This window comes from Hordeum vulgare, chromosome 1H, assembly GCF_904849725.1.
Source record: "Hordeum vulgare subsp. vulgare chromosome 1H, MorexV3_pseudomolecules_assembly, whole genome shotgun sequence".
NCBI classification, from domain to species: domain Eukaryota; kingdom Viridiplantae; phylum Streptophyta; class Magnoliopsida; order Poales; family Poaceae; genus Hordeum; species Hordeum vulgare.
Window position 1 is genome coordinate 96,153,522 of NC_058518.1, and position 20,968 is coordinate 96,174,489.

The 20,968-nt window shown below is 43.8% G+C and overlaps 1 protein-coding gene across 1 annotated transcript; it reads right to left on the reverse strand.

Annotated features, from left to right (window-relative positions):
* Positions 1 to 599: 599 nt before the first annotated feature.
* Positions 600 to 12,150, reverse strand: LOC123426067 (tubulin gamma-2 chain). The gene is made up of 12 exons (XM_045109843.1): positions 11,798 to 12,150; positions 10,754 to 10,954; positions 10,469 to 10,580; positions 9,918 to 10,318; positions 9,684 to 9,737; positions 9,492 to 9,596; positions 8,675 to 8,749; positions 8,556 to 8,600; positions 8,312 to 8,440; positions 7,870 to 7,974; positions 7,735 to 7,796; positions 600 to 976 (listed from the first exon to the last, which is right to left on the reverse strand). The coding sequence occupies exons 1-11, from the start codon at positions 11,924 to 11,926 to the stop codon at positions 7,743 to 7,745; spliced, it is 1,410 nt and encodes a 469-aa protein (XP_044965778.1). The 5' UTR covers positions 11,927 to 12,150; the 3' UTR covers positions 600 to 976; positions 7,735 to 7,742.
* Positions 12,151 to 20,968: the final 8,818 nt, after the last annotated feature.

Consider the following 20,968-nt stretch of genomic DNA (forward strand, 5'->3'; position numbering starts at 1 on the left):
ATGGCTTGAATTGAATGTGTTGTCGAAATCACCATAGTTTTCTAGGTTTATTACATGAGATGTTTTGCTTGCAACTATTTGATCAATGGACACAACTACTCAATGTGTTACTATCTTGCAGATGGCATCTCCTCTCATGGAGGACCACATTAGTCAAAACAATTCTTTATCCAAAAGGTAACAAAAATATTCAACAGTACACTCAACAGTAATATGAGAGGCATGGAACGAATCAAAGAGTGACAACATAACTAAGTTGCCTAGGAGACAAATGGGAATTTTCAGAAGAAATGAAGCTGCAAACAGAATAGGTTTTAAAAAACACACCATGCACCTGTTTATACAAACTAACTACTCCCTCCGTTCCTAAATACTTCCTTCATCCAGAATTACTTATCGCCCTAATGAATAAAAATGGATGTATCTACTAGAATACATCTATTCCTATGACAACTATTTCCAAACGGAGAGAATACAAGTCTTTTTTGAGATTCCATTATTGGACTACATACAAATGTATATAGACATATTTTAAAGTGTAGATTCACTTATTTTATTTTTAAAAAAGATCCATTCATTTTGCTTCATATACAGTCCCCTATTGAAATGTCTAAAAAGACTTATATTTAGGAACGGATGGAGTAGATTACATTTCTGGCAACCGCTATGTCACCAGCAAAGAAAGGTCTGCGCAATAATAACTTGACAGAAAACATGTAAACCTCACACAGCACCAAAAGCAGCATCACTACAGATTGTACACGCAAAACAAAACAGCATAAAGACCCGGTTGCAGTGGATTCCGAAATATACATGGCGCACTGAACTAACGGAAAAAAGCGAAAGTCTAAGGAAGCAGAGAACTGCGTCAACCGATTCCGTACCACACTAGCACTACGTTGGGGTGGGGTTGAGCTTGAGCAAGACTGATGTCCAGCAGACAGCTATAGTCGCATCTTTGTATAACCAGCGAGACCTGCATGTAGGAAGCTCTTTCAGTCAAGTAAATTTCTGCAGCAAATGCCAAACATAAAACCTACTCCTTCCGTTTCTAAATACTCCCCCCGTTCCTAAGTCTTTTTAGAAGTTTCAACTAGGGGACTACATATAGATGTATATAGGCATACTTTAGAATATACTCTCTCCGTCCCAAAATAAGTGTCTTAAGCTTAGTACAACTTTGTACTAGAGCTAGTACAAAGTTGTGACACTTATTTTGAAACGGAGGAAGTAGATTCACTCATTTTGCTCCGCATGTAGTCCCCTAGGGAAATCTCTAAAAGGACTTATATTTAGGAACGAAGGAAGTATGTCTTTTTAGAGATTTCCCTAGGGGACTATATACGGAGCAAAATAAGTGAATCTATACTCTAAAATACTCGTTCTGTCCCAAAATAAGTGTCTCAAGGTTGAGACATTTATTTTGGGACAGAGGGAGTATGTCTATATACATCCGTGTGTAGTCCCCTAGTGGAACTTCTAAAAATACTTATACTCCCTCCATCTGGAAATACTCGCAAAGATGGATGTATCTAGATGTATTTTAGTTCTAGATACATCCATTTCTATTCATTTCTTTGAGACATTTATTTTGGGACAGAGGGAGTATGTCTATATACATCCGTATGTAGTCCCCTAGTGGAACTTCTAAAAAGACTTATACTCCCTCCGTTCGAAAATACTCAGAAAGATGGATATATCTAGATGTATTTTAGTTCTAGATACATCCATTTCTATTCATTTCTGTGACAAGTAGTTCTGGACGGAGGGAGTATTTAGAAACAGAGGGAGTACCAGAAACGCCATCAAGTATAAACCTTGATTCGCTCATCGTGGACCAATGTGTTACTACACTAGTTACCTGTAGGAACGGGAGGGAGAGAGGAGTACGGGAGGGAGAGAGGAGTACCTCCAGCAGCTGTGTTTTTTGTGTGGCGGCTGGCTTAGGAACGGGATGGCTGGGAGCATCCTTTTTAGGTCAGTCCCACTACATGGGCCTGGGCCCTAAGAGGTAACTTGTATGGGCGTGGGCCATACCGGTTCAACACTCCCCCTCAAGATGGGTGGTAGATATCTATCATTCCCATCTTGTGACATGCCAAGTTACAATCCTTTGTTCCCAGACCCTTTGTCAAACAATCTGCAAACTGCTGCCCAGAACTGACATGAGTAAGGCTGATGACCCCGGCATCAAGCTTCTCCTTAATGAAGAACCGATCAATTTCCACATGCTTTGTCCTATCATGTTGAACTGGGTTATTAGCGATGGCTATAGCTGACTGATTGTCACACCACACCTTCAAGGACCCCTTCCTCAGAAGTTTCGACTCGCTCAGTAGGTACTTCACCCAGAGCATCTCACACAACCCTTGAGATAATGCTCTATACTCAGCTTCTGCTGTTGATCTAGACACAACCGGCTGTTTCTTGCTTCTCCATGATACCAAATTTCCTCCCACAAACACGCAGTAACCAGAAGTTGATCTTCTATCATCTTAATAACTGGCCCAGTCAGAGTCACTATAGCCATCCACCTCAAGATGTCCACTCTTCCCAAACCACAACCCTTTACCCGGAGTCCCCTTCAAGTATCTCAGGATTCTGTGCACAATATCAAGATGCCCACTCCTTGGTTCATGCATGTATCTGCTCACCACCCCCTTAGCATAGCCTAGTATGACACAAGTACAACAACCTTCCAACAAATTTCTGATACTCTTCCTTATTCACTAGCTCTCCTGATTGTGCTGTCACTTGGTGATTTTGTTCAATCGGAGTAGGGGCAGTACGACATCCCATCATGCCCACGTCACTCAAGAGATCCAAGGTGTATTTTCGTTGGCACAAAGAGATTCCCTTCTCTGTCCGAGCCACTTCAGTGCCAAGAAAGTATTTTAGGTTACCCAAATCCTTTACCTCAAACTCCTTGCTCAAACAACCCTTCAATCTCTCTATTTCCTCCTCATCATCTCCAGTGATGATAATGTCATCCACATAAACAACAAGAATGATGATCTTCCGATCAGAGTGCTTGTAGAACATCGTGTGGTCATCGTTACACTGACCATACCCCATACCACGGACAGCACGTCTGAACCTATCAAACCAGGCCCTTGGTGATTGCTTCAGTCCATACAAGGATTTCTTCCGCCTGCATACCTTCCCCGTAGTCTCTGAAGTACCAAAACCTGGTGGTATTTCCATGTACACTTCTTCTTGCAACTCACCATGCAAGAAGGCATTCTTGACATCTAATTGATGCAACTTCCACCCAAAGTTTGCAGCACAGGAGACCAATATCCTTACTGTGTTCATCTTTGCCACGGGAGCAAACGTCTCATCATAGTCAATTCCATAAGTTTGACTATATCCTCTGGCGACCAATCTGGCCTTATACCGTTCCACCTTCCCTTCAGGATTCTGCTTCACTGTATAGATCCACTTACAACTCACTGCTTTCTTTTCTGCCGGCAATGTGGTTAGCACCCATGTCTTGTTTTTCCTTAGTGCTTCCAACTCTTCCATCATCGCTTCACGCCACCTCGGATCTTGCTTTGCAGCCTTCCAATCATTTGGAATTGACACAGTTTGAAGGGAGGCAACAAACGCCTTATATGTGGGTGACAAAGCCTTATAAGACACAAAATTGCCAATATCAAGATCATCACAAGCATCATCCTTCGATAGAGCCTTTCTTGCTACTTCACCCTTTCTTGCTGCTTCACGTGTAGCCTTTCGCAATGCAATGGGCAACTCCACTGTGTCAGATGAGCTCGTCTCACTATCTTGCTGCTCCCCCTGCACTCTTGCCTCATTGCCTTGCTGCTCCCCTTGCACTCTTGCCTCATTTCCTTGTTGCTCCCCCTGCACTCTTGCCTCACTGCCTTGCTGCTCCCCTTGCACGTGTGGTTGCCGTCGAGAGTACACTAGGGTGTTCGTCTGCCATCGATCCCGAACAGGAACCCGAAGAGCACCAATCTTAAGTGTATCGATGGTTGGCTCAACAGGAACCTGCACATCATCATCAGTGAGAGTACTAACCGGAATTGTTCCCACTATTGGTTGGACCTGAAGTTGCACATCATTAGCAGTGTTATTGCCCACAGAATCACCCTGAGTATGAGACACATCCTTCTCCCCCTCTTGACCATCGTGCACATGATGTAGGTGGTCAAGCTCTGCAAATAGCAGACTGAGATCAGTCGGCGTACCAAAGAATGGCTCGGACTCCCTGAAGGTAACATCCATACTCACGAACCTGCGTTTTTCAGAGGGAGACCAACATTTATACCCCTGCTGGCTAGAAGAGTATCCCAGGACGACACACTTCACTGCCCGAGGATCAAGCTTTCCAACAGATGGTCGGTGATCACAAACAAAGCAAGTACTGCCAAACAACTTTGGGGAAACAACAAACTTATTATCTCCAATGAGCAACTCTGACGGAGATTTCATACCTAATATCCTGGAAGGTGTCCGGTTGATCAGGTACGTGGTTGTCATAACTGCTTCATCCCATAAGAACTTAGGCACATTCATGGTAAACATTAATGACCGAGCAACCTCAAGAATATGACGATTCTTCCTTCCGGCCACTCCATTCTGAGGTGGGGTGTCCGGACATGAAGTTTGATGAAGAATTCCTTGGTTAGCCATGAAATCCCCAAAAATATTGTTCACATACTCTGTACCATTGTCAGTCCTGAGCACGTTGACCTGCACCTGAAACTGGTTCTTTACAAGAGCATGGAAGTTCTGAAAACAGCTAAACACCTCATCCTTGTGACGCATCAAGTAAATCCAAGTCATACGAGAATAGCAGTCAATGAAGGTAACAAAATACTTCTTTCCATTCATTGACACTACTGGGCTAGTCCATACATCTGAATGAATGAGCATAAAAGGAGATATGCTCCTAAGCCCCTTACTCACATATGAGGCTCGTGTGTGTTTTGCATATTCGCAAGCATCACATGTCAACTTGCCCTTGCCTATTCCACACATAACATCCGGAAAGATTCTACTCATCTTATCAAAAGATACATGACCCATTCTACAATGATGGATCATCGCCTGCTTCTCCTTGTCCTCCATGGTCGCAGCACACATCAAGTCCGGTTGCACCTCCTGGTCCATGTACCAGAGCCCCCTACGCCTGGTGCCAATCCCAACCGTCTGGCTCGTCTGTCGCTCCTGAATCAAGCAACCGAACTTGTCAAGGATCACACGACAGTCTATTTGATCAATGAGAGCACTGAAAGAGACCAAATTGACAGGAAAAGCTGGCACATGCAAAACTGACGATAAGGAGATGGCTGAAGTGCATTTGACTGTGCCAACCCCTACGACAGGCTGATTGGTACCATCGGCAGTTTGTATAGTGCCCTTGTGAGTAGGAGCATGCTTATGGTAAGACTCAAACACACAGAAATTACCCGCAACATGCTTAGATGCTCCAGAGTCTAAGACCCACTATGAAGCACTCTCATTAGGAGTAAGAAATGCCTTCATCGAATTACCTTCATCAGTGGAGGCCAAGTGAGCAAAGTCTCCATAGGCAGCCTCATCAACTCCCTTGCCATGTGACGTCCCAGTGTCCTCTTCAACTACCATATGCGCCCTGCCCCCTGAGTTTCCTGAGTAGCCACCTCTGCCCCTAGAAAGTTGACCCCCTGAGTTCCATGGGTATCCACCTCTGCCTCGAGCATACCTGCCTCTGCCAGTGCCCCCTCTGTTGTATCCCCTGCCTCTACCACGAGTTGGACATTCCCTCTTCCAATGACCTACCTCCCCACAAATATGACATGTGTTGGGATCTCCCCACTCCATGCGCTCAGTGACTGCAAATGTCGAAGCCGGCACAAACTTCACGTTTGCATGCTCAAGAGATAGCCTCACCTCCTCTTGAGACATTGCTGCAATAGTGTCCTCAATAGTTGGCAAGAGAGGTTGGCGCAATAGGGAAGCCCCCTGCCATGAAAGCAACCTCTGAGGCCTTCCAACAGTTTCAGCACACGCCTGCGTGCAATCCACTTGCGCCCTGACTCGATGCACGCCGCATCATAGAGTTCCAGAGGATCACAGTTATCCTGCTCTGCCCGCAAAGCCTGCAGCTCTGCTACATATGCCATCACTGACATGTCATCGCCTTGGCGCAGCCGACTGATCTTCCCCTCAATCTGAGCAATTAGCATGAAATTTACCCTTGCCTGAGTATTGGGTGGATAGAGTCTTCCATAACTCGGCGGACATGGATAGTCCCTCCACAGAGCGACCAATGGAGGGCACCACTGAGTTCAACAACCAGCCAACAAGCACAGAGTTTATGACCTTCCACCGCTTTCCCTCCGCGGTAGTCTTGTCTCCGGGTTCATCAACCGCACCCAATAAGTGCCCATCAAGTTCCTTCTGTTCCACAGCCAGCAATGCCCTTCTGGACCAGCTCAAATAATTTGTGGCCCCCTCTAGCTTCATGTCCAGGGGTGACATTTCGAGCTTCTGAGCCACTTCCTGTCGAGGAACGATGGCCCCAGAGTTGGAGTTGGACTCCGCGAGGATCTTAGCGAGCTTCTCGAAAGCAGCAGCGAGAGCATTTGGTTCAGCCATCTTTGGTGTTCCAGCAGCACCACAGCCTCACTTCTTCTCCACAGCAGAACCAACACACAGCAGCAAAAACAGCAACTCAGATGCACAGCAGCAGGAACAGCACAACAATAGCTCCACTAACAGCACAGCAGCAGCTCCAGGAACAGACCACCACCAGCACCTTCTCCTCTAGCAGCAGCACCCAGCTCCCGGTCTCCCCTGTAGTGCACACCACCACCACCAGCTGCAACCTCCTTCTCGGGCAAACAGCAGCAGCCGCAACCTCCAGACTCCAGCAGCTGCCCTTCTTTCGCTTCCTCCTCTCTCCTTCTCCCTTCCACCTCCAGAAACACAGCAGAACAGAGAGAGATAAGAGAGCCGGGGCAGGAAGGAACCAGCACCAGCCGTCGCCCTGTCGCCCGCGCAGCCGCTTCTCCTCCTCGCGCGCGCACACAGCCCGCGCGCAGCCGCCTCCTCTCCAGCGCGCAGGGCCGCCGTCGATCCCCACCGGACCCCGCAGCCACGCCGGCCGGCGCCGCCGTCCGTCAGGCCTTGCCGGACCTGGCCTCTGATACCATGTAGAAACGGGAGGGAGAGAGGAGTACGGGAGGGAGAGAGGAGTACCTCCAGCAGCTGTGTTTTTTGTGTGGCGGCTGGCTTAGGAACGGGATGGCTGGGAGCATCCTTTTTAGGTCAGTCCCACTACATGGGCCTGGGCCCTAAGAGATAACTTGTATGGGCTGGGCCATACCGGTTCAACATTACCTAACTGCTTTTGGTAATTGGAAAATTTCTGGAGTTATTCAATACTGAAAGGTAACCTTATAAAACTTCACAAAAGAGGATCTTAGAAGTCATGATTTAAAAGGTGTATTTTGTTATTTACACGAATATGAACATAAAAACATGGTTAATGATTACTAGGGTTAAAGGATTTAGTAATGCCACTGCCAACGGTCGGAATAGATCTATTTTCAGACGATGACATTCTACCAAATAAGAGGGGATTGCAAATAATGTAGGAATTGTTCAACAAGGTCATGTGAAAACAATCATCCAACTTTTTAGCAAGGTTTCAAGTAGCTATTCGAGTCAATATGCCCATCAAACTACATTAGGGCTTTGCAGTGCCCAATAATGAGATATTACCTTGGTATTTACACAACTAACTTCGACTCAAGTGCGGCCGCAACATTTGCATCTCCAAGGTCCTGTTTTCATTACATAAAGCTCACCATCTCATATCATGGAACGTACATTATATAAAATGGAGTCCGAGAGTACCTCCATTCCCCATTTGATATAGTCAGGTGATTCGCAAGCCTTGTATTCATCAACCAGACCCTCTATAATTTCTCGAGATTCATCGAATTCAGACAGATCATTGTCCTGCATATTGTGGCCAGACAGATGATCAGCATAGAAGGATAAGCTTCCCACAATAATATATAGTACTCCAGGGTATGTCCTAAGAAAATCACATGGGTGATTATGTTACTGGAGGAAAATAATATAGCTTCGATTTCCAGTCAGCATTACGTAAAACTGCTAGCAAAGTGTCTTCGTTCTGTATTATCAAACAGGCTTTTGATCTTCAACAATAATATCAAGAGTTTCAGGTGCAAAGTATTCATAAATTCCACAAGCCTTATAACATTCATAACAACTTAAAGACAAACAAATTCAAAACAGCTAAGAAAAAAATGAAGAAATACAGGGTTCTTACCGCAAACATTGGGAACTTCCTGTAGTTGTCAAGAAAGGCTTGCTTTTTCCTCAGCTTTTCATACTGCCCCAGACATTTGCTGAATAAGTGACGGATGCTAGTATGATTTGCTAACATCAAACCACTAACCTGTGGCAAAACATTGTTTATTAGAATGCCAGCATTAAAAGAAAATACACCCTCTCTAAATTTCTTACATTTGCAAACAGAGGTAGTACATCACAAGAAAGAAAGATCACTTTACCCTGTGGGTGGTTTGAACATATGGTGATTTTCTTGACAATGCAACCTGTAGCAATTGAGATGCTCATAAATTAAAATGTCAAGAAGTTAAACTAAAATTTACTCTGGTTGGGTGCTCACCTGAATGCTTGCAGGTCCCCACTCTACGAAGTTAACAAGCTTCCTTTCACGTATCCTTTGTAGGCTCTCATGGACCTACATACATGACATAACCAAAGATAAGCACCAAAGAATAGATAAATCAACAGTATACAGAATAACCAGCAGTAAGTTCCAGTTAATTGCTACTGACCAATAAATACCTACTACTCCCTCCATCCCATAATATAAGAGCGTTTTCTAAACTAGAGTAGTGTCAAAAACGCTCTTATATTATGGGACGGGGGGAGTAGTATGTAATATGTACATCAATATATTTACAAAACAGAATACGTGTACGTGTTATTTTCACCTCTTGCAGGATAAGCAAGAGCCTCTGAGGGAAAAGTAGATGCAATTGTTCTTATGGTTCATCATGATGAAAATCTACAGTGCTACATGTTTTTTAGGAACTTCTGATATTGAAGTGGACAGACAGGGTTTGTTTCCTATGAATAAAGCAATGGTTCATCATGATGAAAATCTACAGTGCTACATGTTTTTTAGGAACTTCTGATATTGAAGTGGACAGACAGGGTTTGTTTCCTATGAATAAAGCAATGGTTCATCATGATGAAAATCTACAGTGCTACATGTTTTTTAGGAACTTCTGATATTGAAGTGGACAGACAGGGTTTGTTTCCTATGAATAAAGCAATGTGCAGTGCAAAGCCAAAGACATAAAATTTTACCTTTTGGGTGTGTTTTATGTGAATGCATAGGGCCACAATTGGCAATATCATAATTAAGTTGGCATACATAAGAATTGCACCAGTAAATCCATTTGACAGAACTGTACCTGTGTTGGGTCCACCTCTCCTTGAATGATGTTGAGTATGGAGATGTATTTAGCCTGACTAGCTTCCTTGGTACGAGCGTAAGATGACACCATTATGTTCTTTGTCTGCAAGATAGCATAGATAAAGGTTCAAACTCATGAAGACAAAGGAGATTAGAGAGCAACCTGGGGCAGGGGTAATAGTAATATTACCTGCAGAAGTCGTCTCATCACATCTAATACCGTCGTCTTGCGTATCATGTTAACCTGCAATGGCACACATACTCAAATCAGGTCAAGCATTTGTGCCAGAAAAAAGGCAGGAAACATAAATGTAGCAAGTCTGACACAAATCCACTGGCCCCAAATTTCAGTCAAGGCAGCTACAAAGTTAATGAGTACAGAAGACTTAAATTCAAAATGTAACAACTGGGGAAGCAAAGTTACCTGTCGTTCAACGGTCAACGGAGTATAACCTGTCATAAGAAAATGGCACCTTGGAGTAGGAATCAAGGAGGCAAGAAGGCCAGCCAGATCATTATTCATATATCCAGGATACCTCAAGGTGGTTGTGCTTGCAGACATAACAGTGGAAACCAAAGAGTTTGTTTGTGCAAAAGTAGGATTTGCCAAATGAAGACGTTCAACGGCAATTCTATTAAGAGCCGTATTGTCAAGAACAACCACACAGTCAGCATTCAGTGTCAAGCGCTTCAGAGTTAAAAGGGAATTGTATGGTTGGACAACAACATCACTCGTTTCCATCTGGTTTGGAAAGACACTATATGTCTGTACAAGCTTCTTACTGTATCGATCATTTAGGGTCTCCAGCACATAAGAACCCATACCTGAGGAAAGGCAACATGGACAGACAATTAAACACAATACTAGTACATAGTGGCGACATTGTAGACACTCTTGCAATACAGCTATTAACAAAGAACTGAGAAAGGATAATAAAGTGAAAAGGGAGGAATCAAACCATGAGAGCCAGCTACCTGAACCAGTTCCACCAGCAATGGAGTGACATAAAACAAAACCCTCAAGGCTATCACTTCCATCTGCTTCTCGATCCACCATGTCCATGATATCATCAACGACTTGTTCACCCTAAAATTTGAGAATAGGAAGAAGCATTAATCCAAAAGATCTACTGGTAGCTGAAAATGCAAAATGCACAGCTGTCTTACGGACATGGCATGCTAGAAAGCCTGTAATGTTGGTAAACTTATAACAATTACAAGTCTGTTAGATGAAAACCAAGACAAGAGATGCAGCTGTACCTGATGATATCCACTAGCCCAATTGTTTCCAGCACCACCACCATGCTCAGATAAATATATATTCTCATGGTTGAATAGGTTCTTATACTCACTGTTCTGTATTCCATTGATTACTCTCGGTTCTAGATCCATAAGAAGAGCCCTGGGTATGTAGTGTTGGTCATCTGCCTGGTAGAAGAAAACATCCTTCCTGTCTCCTCCCTGCAGAGAAAACATCTCCATGAATCTCATCTTAACCCATCTACCGGCATAGGCACAACATATGGAAACAATAGATGATGCATCCATCAATTTTAAATGAAAACATAAGTATTGGAATACTTGGATACCAGATCTACTCTGGCATAATCAAGCATCCATATGACCCTCGTGTTAACCCAGCTACAAGCATAGGCATAGGCATATGCACTATAAATGGAAACAACATATGATGCATCCATTGATTTTAAACGAAAACAAAGTAGCAAAATACTTGGATACCAGGTTCGCTTTCTGGCATAATCAAGATGCATTCTCGCCGAAGTATTTCTGAAGGTTCTCAGATGCAGTTCCCGTTGGGTTTATGTAACTTGTATGTACACTCATATGTACCAAATCGCTTTCTTGTAACTGATGAAGACACCCTGCATTTCACCCTGTAAACATGCATTTTCGCATTGTGCCTTGTTCATGAATAACAGAACTCCCTGAAGAAACGACTGTTACACTCCAAATCAAAACTAACAGCAGCTATTGTGTCGACTGAAATCTATTAAGGTTCGCCTTTTAAGGTGAAATTGTTATACTAGCATTGAAGTTACATGTCTATCAGATTGAGGAAAGTAACCACGCGCCATTTCACTAAACCCTGAAACCCGTGGAAGATTAAAAACACCGTGCCGCAACGAGGAACAGATCGAGCACGCTACGGCGCTCGCCGAACTACAGCAACCCGCGGCGGAAAGACGACCACCGCCGAACGAGCGATAGCGCCGGGCCGCTGGATCGGGCGGCGAGGGAGGGGGGAGAATAAGAAGAAGGCGTGCGGCGAGGGCGAGGGCTGACCTGCGTAGCGAAGTCCTCGAGGAGGCCGTCCTTGCCGATGCCGTGCTCGAGGCAGAGCTGCTTCCAGAACTCCATCCCGATCTGGTTCCCGCATTGCCCCACCTGTATCGTGATGATCTCGCGCGGCATCTCGTCGTCCTCCTCCTGCTGCTGCTCCGGCGGCGGCGGATGCCACGGCTAGGGTTACGGGAGACGGGGGAGGGCGGGGGCGGCGGGCTCGGCCGGCGGCGCGGTTGTCTAGGGTTTTGGGGTTGCTTTGTTTGGGCGCAAGTGCTGAGCCGTCCACCAACTGCGAGTGCCGTGGAGTGGAGTCGCTGGAGCCTGGAGGGAAGCGGTGTGGCGTGGTGGGGGTGGAAGCGGGAGGTGACGAGACGGAGAAACAGGAAGAGGGCTCGAACAAAATGCGAGAATGCGCGCAAATTTCGAATTTTCAGGTACGCCGGATTCGTGCGATTTTTTCGCCAGAGTATAATGGGAAAAGATGGATATCACGATTCATATATCTTTCCAAAGTCAGATTTTCCTGGTCCTCTCAATCTAGATCCAATGATCATCATCTTCCTCTTATACACCACTCAACGGATGGTCTTCTTTGTCCGCGAGTAGCATTGCTGCCACATCACATCACCGTCTACCTTATCAAGCCCCTACCATTGTCGATTACTCCTCCGTTCCTAAATATAAGTCTTTAAAGAGGTTTCATTAGTGGACTACATACGGATGTATATAGACATACTTTACAGTGTAGATTCTTAGTAAAATATCTTAAAAAACTTATATTTAGGAACGGAGGGAGTACATCTCTGCAGTGTTCATCCCCCTAATCATAGGGTCTAGGTTTCGTTCTCTGTCATCGATGACCTAGTAGCGTTATCCCTTACCCTTACATCGACAAAGTCTCATTTTCTCAGCCACAAATGTTTGTTATTGTCATGTCGTCGATTGTTTAGCATGGTTATACTTTGACGAGGTCTCGTTCGTTGGCCTCGTCATCGTCATTGTTGTCGTGTAATTGACAACTTTGCCTCGCACTTCAACGACATTTGAGGCTGAGGTTGACTATGTCTAAGAAAAACTTGGTCAGCTAAACTGAAGAATGAATTAGGATAAAATGGTCGCGTTGTGATAAATGATTGCATTGCCTCGCCTTATTTTTATCATATAACACTGGTTTGTCCCGGAAAATGCTTTTGGAGGCCAAGCTTCATATAGACCTTCAAATGCAAATTTTAAATTTCGTGAAATTTTTTATTTTAGCATTTTAAAAAATTCTGATTTTTTTACATAAATAGGTGAAGGTATAATACACAAGTGTATAAAATTTTTAAAACTAAATACGTTAAAATGACGGCTATGCAAAAAAACCATGAGTTTAACACATGACACTATTTATCTTTTGAGGCCATAAATTTGTTTTTTTGTATGGATCGCGTTTCAAAGTATTTTGGCTTGAAATTTTACACATGCACGGATCACACCTTTGTTTTGTTGTACAATATTTTCCAGATTTTTGAAACCAAAATTTTTGAATTTTGAATTTTTTTCAAAAAAAATTGGCCTTCGTAGAGGTCGACTGTCAAAACGCCATTATGTGGTTTGTCCCCTCTATTATGTAGAAAACTTTTACTCATGAATGGATGATACTTACAAGGGATTGATGTGTTCCTATCGGTGGACGTGTGTTATACATTCACCACCTCGATGACCATTGGATCTATACGAAGACAGCATCCGATCGATCTCCTGCCATGCTCTCATTTACTAATCCCGCAACAATGGTTTTGTTGCAGAAACATTTATAACCCAAAAATAAGGTGGCGCGGCACCTATAATAACCTATGAACGAAATTTATAAAGTGACGTCTTGAATATTTTGTTCAAGCCTTCATGTTCTTCCTATGATGGCTTCAAAGTACGAAAATCATCAGTGGAAGCTTCATTCTTCTTTCCCGCATGCGCCCCTTCTTCTCCTTGCTTGATCCCGCTCCAATGGATATCCTTCTTGTCTATGCTAGGTCTTTCATTCATAAGTACAACAAAAGTATCTAACTTAGACAGCATCATATGTTCATGAACATTAGAAGGATTTCCAAGAAAGAAAGTACCTGGTAATTCAATTGGCGTAGAGGAGCTCTAGTAACTCGTCGAGTATGTATAGCAATTGGGGTTGTGGGCGTAACAATGGTATTGATGTCCTCATCATCCTCTCCTTCTTAAACTGAAGTCGTCCTCGACGGAAGCTCATCTTCCTCGCCCAAATATGGTTTCAAATCTGCAATGTTAAAAGTGGGACTAACCCCAAAATCTGCAAACAGCTCAAGTCTATATGCATGATCATTTATTTTCTCTAACACCTTGAAAGGGCCATCAGCACGTGGCATTAGCTTTGACTTGCGCAAAGCAGGAAACCTATCCTTACGCAAATGCAACCAAACAAGATCTCCAGGTGCAAAGACAACATGTTTTCTACCCTTATCTCCAGCAAGTTTGTATTTAGTATTCATACGCTCAATGTTTTCCTTAGTTAACGCATGCATGTTTTTTGGTGTTTTAAAATGTGTGTCACGGGCCACAGCTTCCCTCTCATCTTAGGCAAACACCTCCTCTACACAACCACTAGCCCACCTAAGCATACTGTGCGACCGGGGTCGTCCGATCGCGATCGCGTGGTCGAAATCGGAGCTAAAAACCCTAAACCTAGCCCCTGTCTATAAATAGACAACCCCCCCCCCTTCCATTTTTGGACCTAACCCTAATCCTCCCTTGATTTCCGTGCGTTCCCAACCCCGAGCCGTCACCTGGTCGCCTCCCACCTTCCAGCACCGAGAAGGCCCGCCGGACCCAGATCTGGCCCGCTCGGCCCGATCCGCCAGCCGGCAGCTCGAGGGGAGGAGCCCCGAGCCAGTCACGTCCCCGCCGCCAGCACCGCCCCGTATGCATCGGACTTCGCCGGGTCCAGGCCAGCCCCACCGTGCCCTTCTTCTCCCCGAGCTCCTCTCCTCTCTTCCCTAACCTTCATCTCTCTTCCTTGCTTGCCATGGATGCCACGTCTGGAGCTCGTTGCCTCGTGCCCCGAAGTTGCAAAGAATGGACGATCACGGTCGCCCCGCCGCGGATCCGTCGTTCCGTCGCCCAAGCCCCCAGGGACCGCCGGAGCCGGACCAAGTCCCGCCGCCGGTGCCATGTCCTCGTGCTCCTGGTGAGCACGGGAGGACGACGCCTGATCCAGCCTCCCATCGCCCGCGTGGGCCTGCTCCTCCGGTCAGGATGCTGGCCCAGCAAGCCGCTGCAGCAACAGGCCGAGCCGATGCGAGCAACCGGCCGAGCGCCGATTCGGCCTGCCTCGCCTCGCCTCTTCTTCACCTGGGCCGAAGCCCACAGGGTGAGAACTGCCCCCCTGCTATCTGTTGCCAGGGAGAAAAACAAGTATTATGCGCTCACATGTTCAGCCGAGCACATTGTAGTTTTAGGCCCGTAGTATTTTTTTTTCCAGCGTGCGAATTTATCCGATTTCATAAAAACACATATTTTTAAAATGTTCGTATCTTTTAAACCGTGCGACGGATCGGAACAAATCATATATGTAAAATGTGTAGAATTTTGCGTATATTAATAATTTCCATCTCTGGTGCATATTTAAAATTGTTTAACATGATGTTTGCATTAGTTTGTGTGTCGATGTGTTAGAAATGGTTTAGTTCGTGGTTATTTATTCGTAACTCCGTTGAAGATGAGCCATATATGAAAATAGACTATAACGACGAGTAGAATCACGTCAACCAATTTGTTTTGCCGTTTAACAAACATAAAATGTGATTAGGACAAATCTGGACAGATTACAAAGTTAACATGTGGGGTCAGTTTGGAGATGTTATATGTCGTTTCCGGCCTCATTTAAAATGCCTAGATGGATAGTTTAATTTGTGCTTCACCCCTTGCCATGTTTAACAACATTTAATATTGTCGTGGAAATAAACGGGAGTGAACTAAATAATTAAACGTGGAGTTTCGTGAATATGCAACTCGTTGCATATTGAGCTTCACTTAACGTGTAGTGTTTGATTGATGTGAATTGCCATGCCATGCCTTACATAATTTAAACTCGACATGCATCATATTAGGGTGTGCATCATGTCGTGCATGTGTCGTGATCAATATCGTGTGTTTATTCTTGTTTCCGATTTGCTTCATCTCGATAGAGATCCGCAAGCGTGTCGGAATGTGAGGATCCGTTCGACTACGTCGGTTCATCTGCTTCACGGAGTCGTTCTTCTTCCAAGCGGGATCTCAGGCAAGATGATCATTTCCCTAGATACCATTACTATCATTGCCATGCAAGTTGTCTCGTTTCTTTCGTTTTGTCTCGTTGCCTACCACCTGCTAAATGTCAGCCTCTCAAGTTGCCATGAAACCTTCAACCTTCTACAACCTAGCAAACCACTGATTGGCTATGTTAGTGCTTGCTTAACCATTGGATAGCGTTGCTAGTTGCAGGTGCAGTTGCTTCCATGTGATAACATGGGTTCCTTGTTATATCACCATATTAATTGCTATTTTATTTAATGGACTTATATACTTGGTAACAGGTGGAAGGCTCGACTTTCTAGCCTGGTGTTTTGTTCCATCTTTGTCGCCCTAGTTTCATCTACCGGTGTTATATTCCATAATTGAGCGCTCCTATCACGATCGGGGTTGCTATGGGGACCCCCTTGATAATTCGTTTTAGATTAAGACTGGTCTGGCAAGGCTCAACTTTGGTACTGCATTTTCCTAATAACTAATGAACCACATAGGGAGTAATTAACCCGAGGAAATTTAATCAAACCCCGGGTCAATGCTCCGCATGAGTGTTTGTCCAAACTGGCAGACTACGGGGCCACCGCGGGGCAACCCGAGGTTTGGTTTTACTCCTAGTGTGACCGAGCCGTCGTGTCCTGAGAACGAGATACACGGCTCCTATCGGGTTCGTCGACACGTCGGGCGGCCTTGCTGGATTAGTTTACCTTTGACGAAATATCTTGTGCATCAGGATTCTAGTGATGCTTTGAGCTATCTCAGAGTTGAGGTTTTCCACTCAGGAATCCGAGGAGATCACGAGTTTCATGATTGAGGTTTTCTATGCAGCTTGTGATAATTTGTGATGGACTAGTTGGAGCACCCCTGCAGGGTTAAATCGTTTGGAAAGCCATGCCCGCGGTTATGTGGTAACGTGGAATCTTTGTTTAACATCCGGTTCTAGATAACTGGAAGTAAGATTAATGAAAATATGCCAACTGTGTGCGTAACCGCGATTGTCTCCTTCGTGAGCTCCTTCTCCGATCGAGGACACGGTGGAGTTATGTCTGACGTAAGTAGGTGTTCAGGATCATTCAGTTGATCATCAGTAGTTCACGTCCGTTATGCATAGATCATCCCCCTCTTTTATTCTTGTACTCGTAAGTTAGCCACCAAATAAATGCTTAGTCGTTTGCTGCAGCCTCACCACTTAACCATACCTCATCCATTAAGCTTTGCTAGGCTTGATACCTTTGGAAATGAGATTGCTGAGTACCCTATGACTCACATATTACTACAACACCAATCGCAGGTACATGTAAATACTTTGACGTGAGCACGCTAATTGTGCTATTTGGAGTTTCTTCTTCTTCGTTGTCGATCTAGGATGGGTTCCAGGCCGGCAGCCTGGGATGGCAAGGATGGACTTCATTCTTTTATCGTTTGTTTTTGTTCGTAGTCGGACCCTGCTCTTCTTCACAATGATTGTTTATGTTGTTGTGTTAATGTGACTTCGATGTAGCTTGTGGCGACTGTAAGCCAACTCCTTATACTCATCTTTTTAGTATATGTACTTGTAACGATATCCATTCTTGTGAAACGATGAGATGCGTTTCTATCCCTGTCTGGCTTCTCATGCCAAAACATGGATAGGACCGCATCTTGGGTGTTACAAGTTGGTATCAGAGCAGTACCGACCTAGGAGCCCCCTTGATTGATCGAACTTGGCCGAGTCAAGTCTAGTGGGAAAAAAATCAGCTTTGAGTCTAGTTATATATCGGAGAGTAGGATTCTTTTTTCTCCTCTTCTATGCTCTGGTGAGGTTCACAACTTAGGAAATTTTAATTCTACTCCTCTTCTCACTCAATTTTTTTAGGATCACGCGGATATTTTTGGAATCTATATGATGTCGATGTGATGGAGTTCTGTCTTGGTGCCTCTTGTCTGACTTGATTTCTTCCGGGGAGTTGAGCTTCAGGGGATTCTTGAGCACATCGTTATCATTCAGATTTCTTAGTATCTCAGGACAAAGGATGTTCGAAATTGCTTCAATACTAGTAGTGTCGAAAGGAGTCTGGCTTCCCCAGTACTCGTGTAGATAGGTCCGGATGTATCGCTATACTTAGTATCGTTGTGATTACGAGGATCTGAGATAGATGAGTTTTCGAGATCTTTGGTTATGTGTTGACGGATGTGATACACTTGACGGGTTAGATGCTAGGAGTTGAGTGATGAATTTCTCCTTGTATTCGTGGACCCGATTGCATGAACAGAAAATTTCGGAAGTTCTTATGTGGGAATTCAAGTAGTTACTTATAGGACAATCTTCCAACAGGTGCATGATGTGAGGTTGGGGTCAGACATCTAGTGGATTCGTTTGTTCACGGTCGTCTTACAGAGGTTCTCGTTGTGTCTTAAAGAGTCCGTGTAGCTTGCTACGACTTGAGGATGCTTCGTGTGCCGTGTACACTGCCTTGTACATGATGGCTACTGTAGGATTGAGTCCGTGCCATCCTATCCATGAAAACATCAGACGAAATCTGTGTCATGAATTTGTTCCAGCTTGTTTCGTAAGCCTCATCCTTTGTTTTGTTGGAGTATGGTAATTCGAGTTGCTTTGATGTCAAGTGGCGAATTCATATCTTTTCAAGTGGTGTTCTCATATTTTTATGGGAATGCAAATTCTTTTACTCGATCAAGTTGTCTTTTAAACTCTTCTCAACCGGAGTCGTCATGTCAATTCTTTTCAATCGGTGTGCTTCTCTTCACGTGAATTCAATCCTCTCCAATTTTGCAAGATCAATCTCTCATTTCTTTCCGGTGTTCATCTCATCCGTCCTAAGTTGTCATTGTTTTCCCTGCCCTCCCGCCCTTTTCTTCAGTGATTAGATTATCATCCAAGTGCCTTTCTTATTATTATGCTTCTGCTATCTTCTCTTCCGTGTTCTATCTGGTGATTCATTGTGAAGATTCTCAGTAGTTCTAAGTTCATCATTTCTTCTTTCTCGTTCTCTTTTCGGTGGATTCAATTCAAGCTATCTGTGTTCATCATATCCTTTTCATCCTTTAAATTATTTCCCATGTTTGTAATTCATATCAAGTCTTTCTTATTTTTCATCTCTCTTTATTCTATCCGGTGTGTTGAAGATTCTCAGAAGTTTCTTGTTTTCAATTCTTTCAATTATTCGAGGTGCTCAACATCATCAAGTTTTCATTTGTACTGGTGCAGTATCTCTCTTTCTGAGCAATTGTTTCGACAGTGGTTAATTTGAGTGGGCCCATAACCCATAGGTTTTCCCATGATCTTTCTTGTGTCTTCTAATATTTTCCCGGAGATCTTTAATTCTTTTCAATTATGACATAAGTATGAATTTCATTAGTCACATTCCTTCTCCAAGATTGTTTCAAATTTATTATTTTCATCTTTGGCTCAACCTTTCATTCTTCATTATTCCGGAGTGTCTCGGTTATTCTTGGTGATGGTTCTTGCCTTCATTCTCAGCTTCGAAGACCGAAGGAGTGTTTCTCTCAAATCCTGTCCATTCTCTGGAAGATTTGTCATTTCAGCTTCGTGTTATCCTCTCAATTGTTTTTTATCATGAGAGATTCCTTTCATAGCTATCTGGTTCATTTCATAGTTGTTTTCATTCTTGATCCTCCGAAGAATATTTTTTCACTCTCAGCTTTTAGCTTTCATTCTCAAATTCTTCTCAATTGTCGTCCCTTCATTTGTCTCTCAATTATTCCGATGCCTTGTTGAAGTTCTCTCTTAGGCAGATCATGGTCTCTTCATTCTCAGGTGTTCTTCAAGATCTTGTGGTAGTACCTCAAGTATTCTTTCTCTACATTTCAAAGTACAATTCTTCCTCCTTTATCCTTGAGGTGGTGTTATAGCATTCTTGTTAATGGAGGAGTCTCGAAGAGAAGTTGTTTCAAGAATTAAATATGTAAGCCCACCAAATCCTTTGATCATGAGAATTTTGAACCATGGTCTCTTCATTGAGCTATCTTGGTTTAGATTTCACCAAAAAAAATTTCTAAGGATTGCTACTATTATGGTTATTATCATTGATCCAAGTTCTCAATGTATCCTCTAGGTGTGAGAAGTTGTGCATATCTTGTTGCTCCCAATCTCTGTTTCTATTTGTTGCTGGTTGTCACCTCATAATTGTTGAGATGGTTTTCATAAGTCCACTACAAGCTTGTTCTTTTTGTTGTTGTTTTTCCAACAACTCCGTTCAATTCTTTGTGCAAGGATGCTTGCCAAATTTAATTGTGGTAGAAGTTGTCATTTACTTCTCCATTCCTTCTTCCCAATGATCTAGTTTCTATTCTCTTGTTCCGGAGTTGTTGTGAATTGCTTTCTTCAATCTATCATCATGTTCTATCAAGATCATGTTATCTCCTTGCTTATTCTATTTAGTTAGTGTGTTGTGAATCTTCTCAAGGTCTTTCCATCTTATCAATTTTTTGTCCTCATTTTCTTACCGAAGTGTTACCGAAATTTTGTGCGAATTCTTGCTTGTTTCTCATATCATTCTCCATCTCTTTGCAACCTTCAAGGATAGTTGGTTTCACTCGTTTGTCAAAGAAGCGACTAAGTTTTACCTCTTATTTCTCATCCTCTCCCCCTTTCATTCTTTGATCTCGGGGCGAGATCTCTTGTTAGTATAGGAGAGTTGTGACAGCTCGAGACCGATGATCCAGAAGATTCCCCTTTTATTTTGTTGTCGTTGTGTTAATTATTTGTTTGTCGCATTCATCATCGCATCATTCGCATCATCTGCATTGCATCGGCACTCCGTTGCCGCCAGATTTCAAAACTTGCATCCGTTATTAGTCGTCGGTGTTCTCCGTTTTGTCATTGACCGTCTCGAGTCCAACCACACATGCACG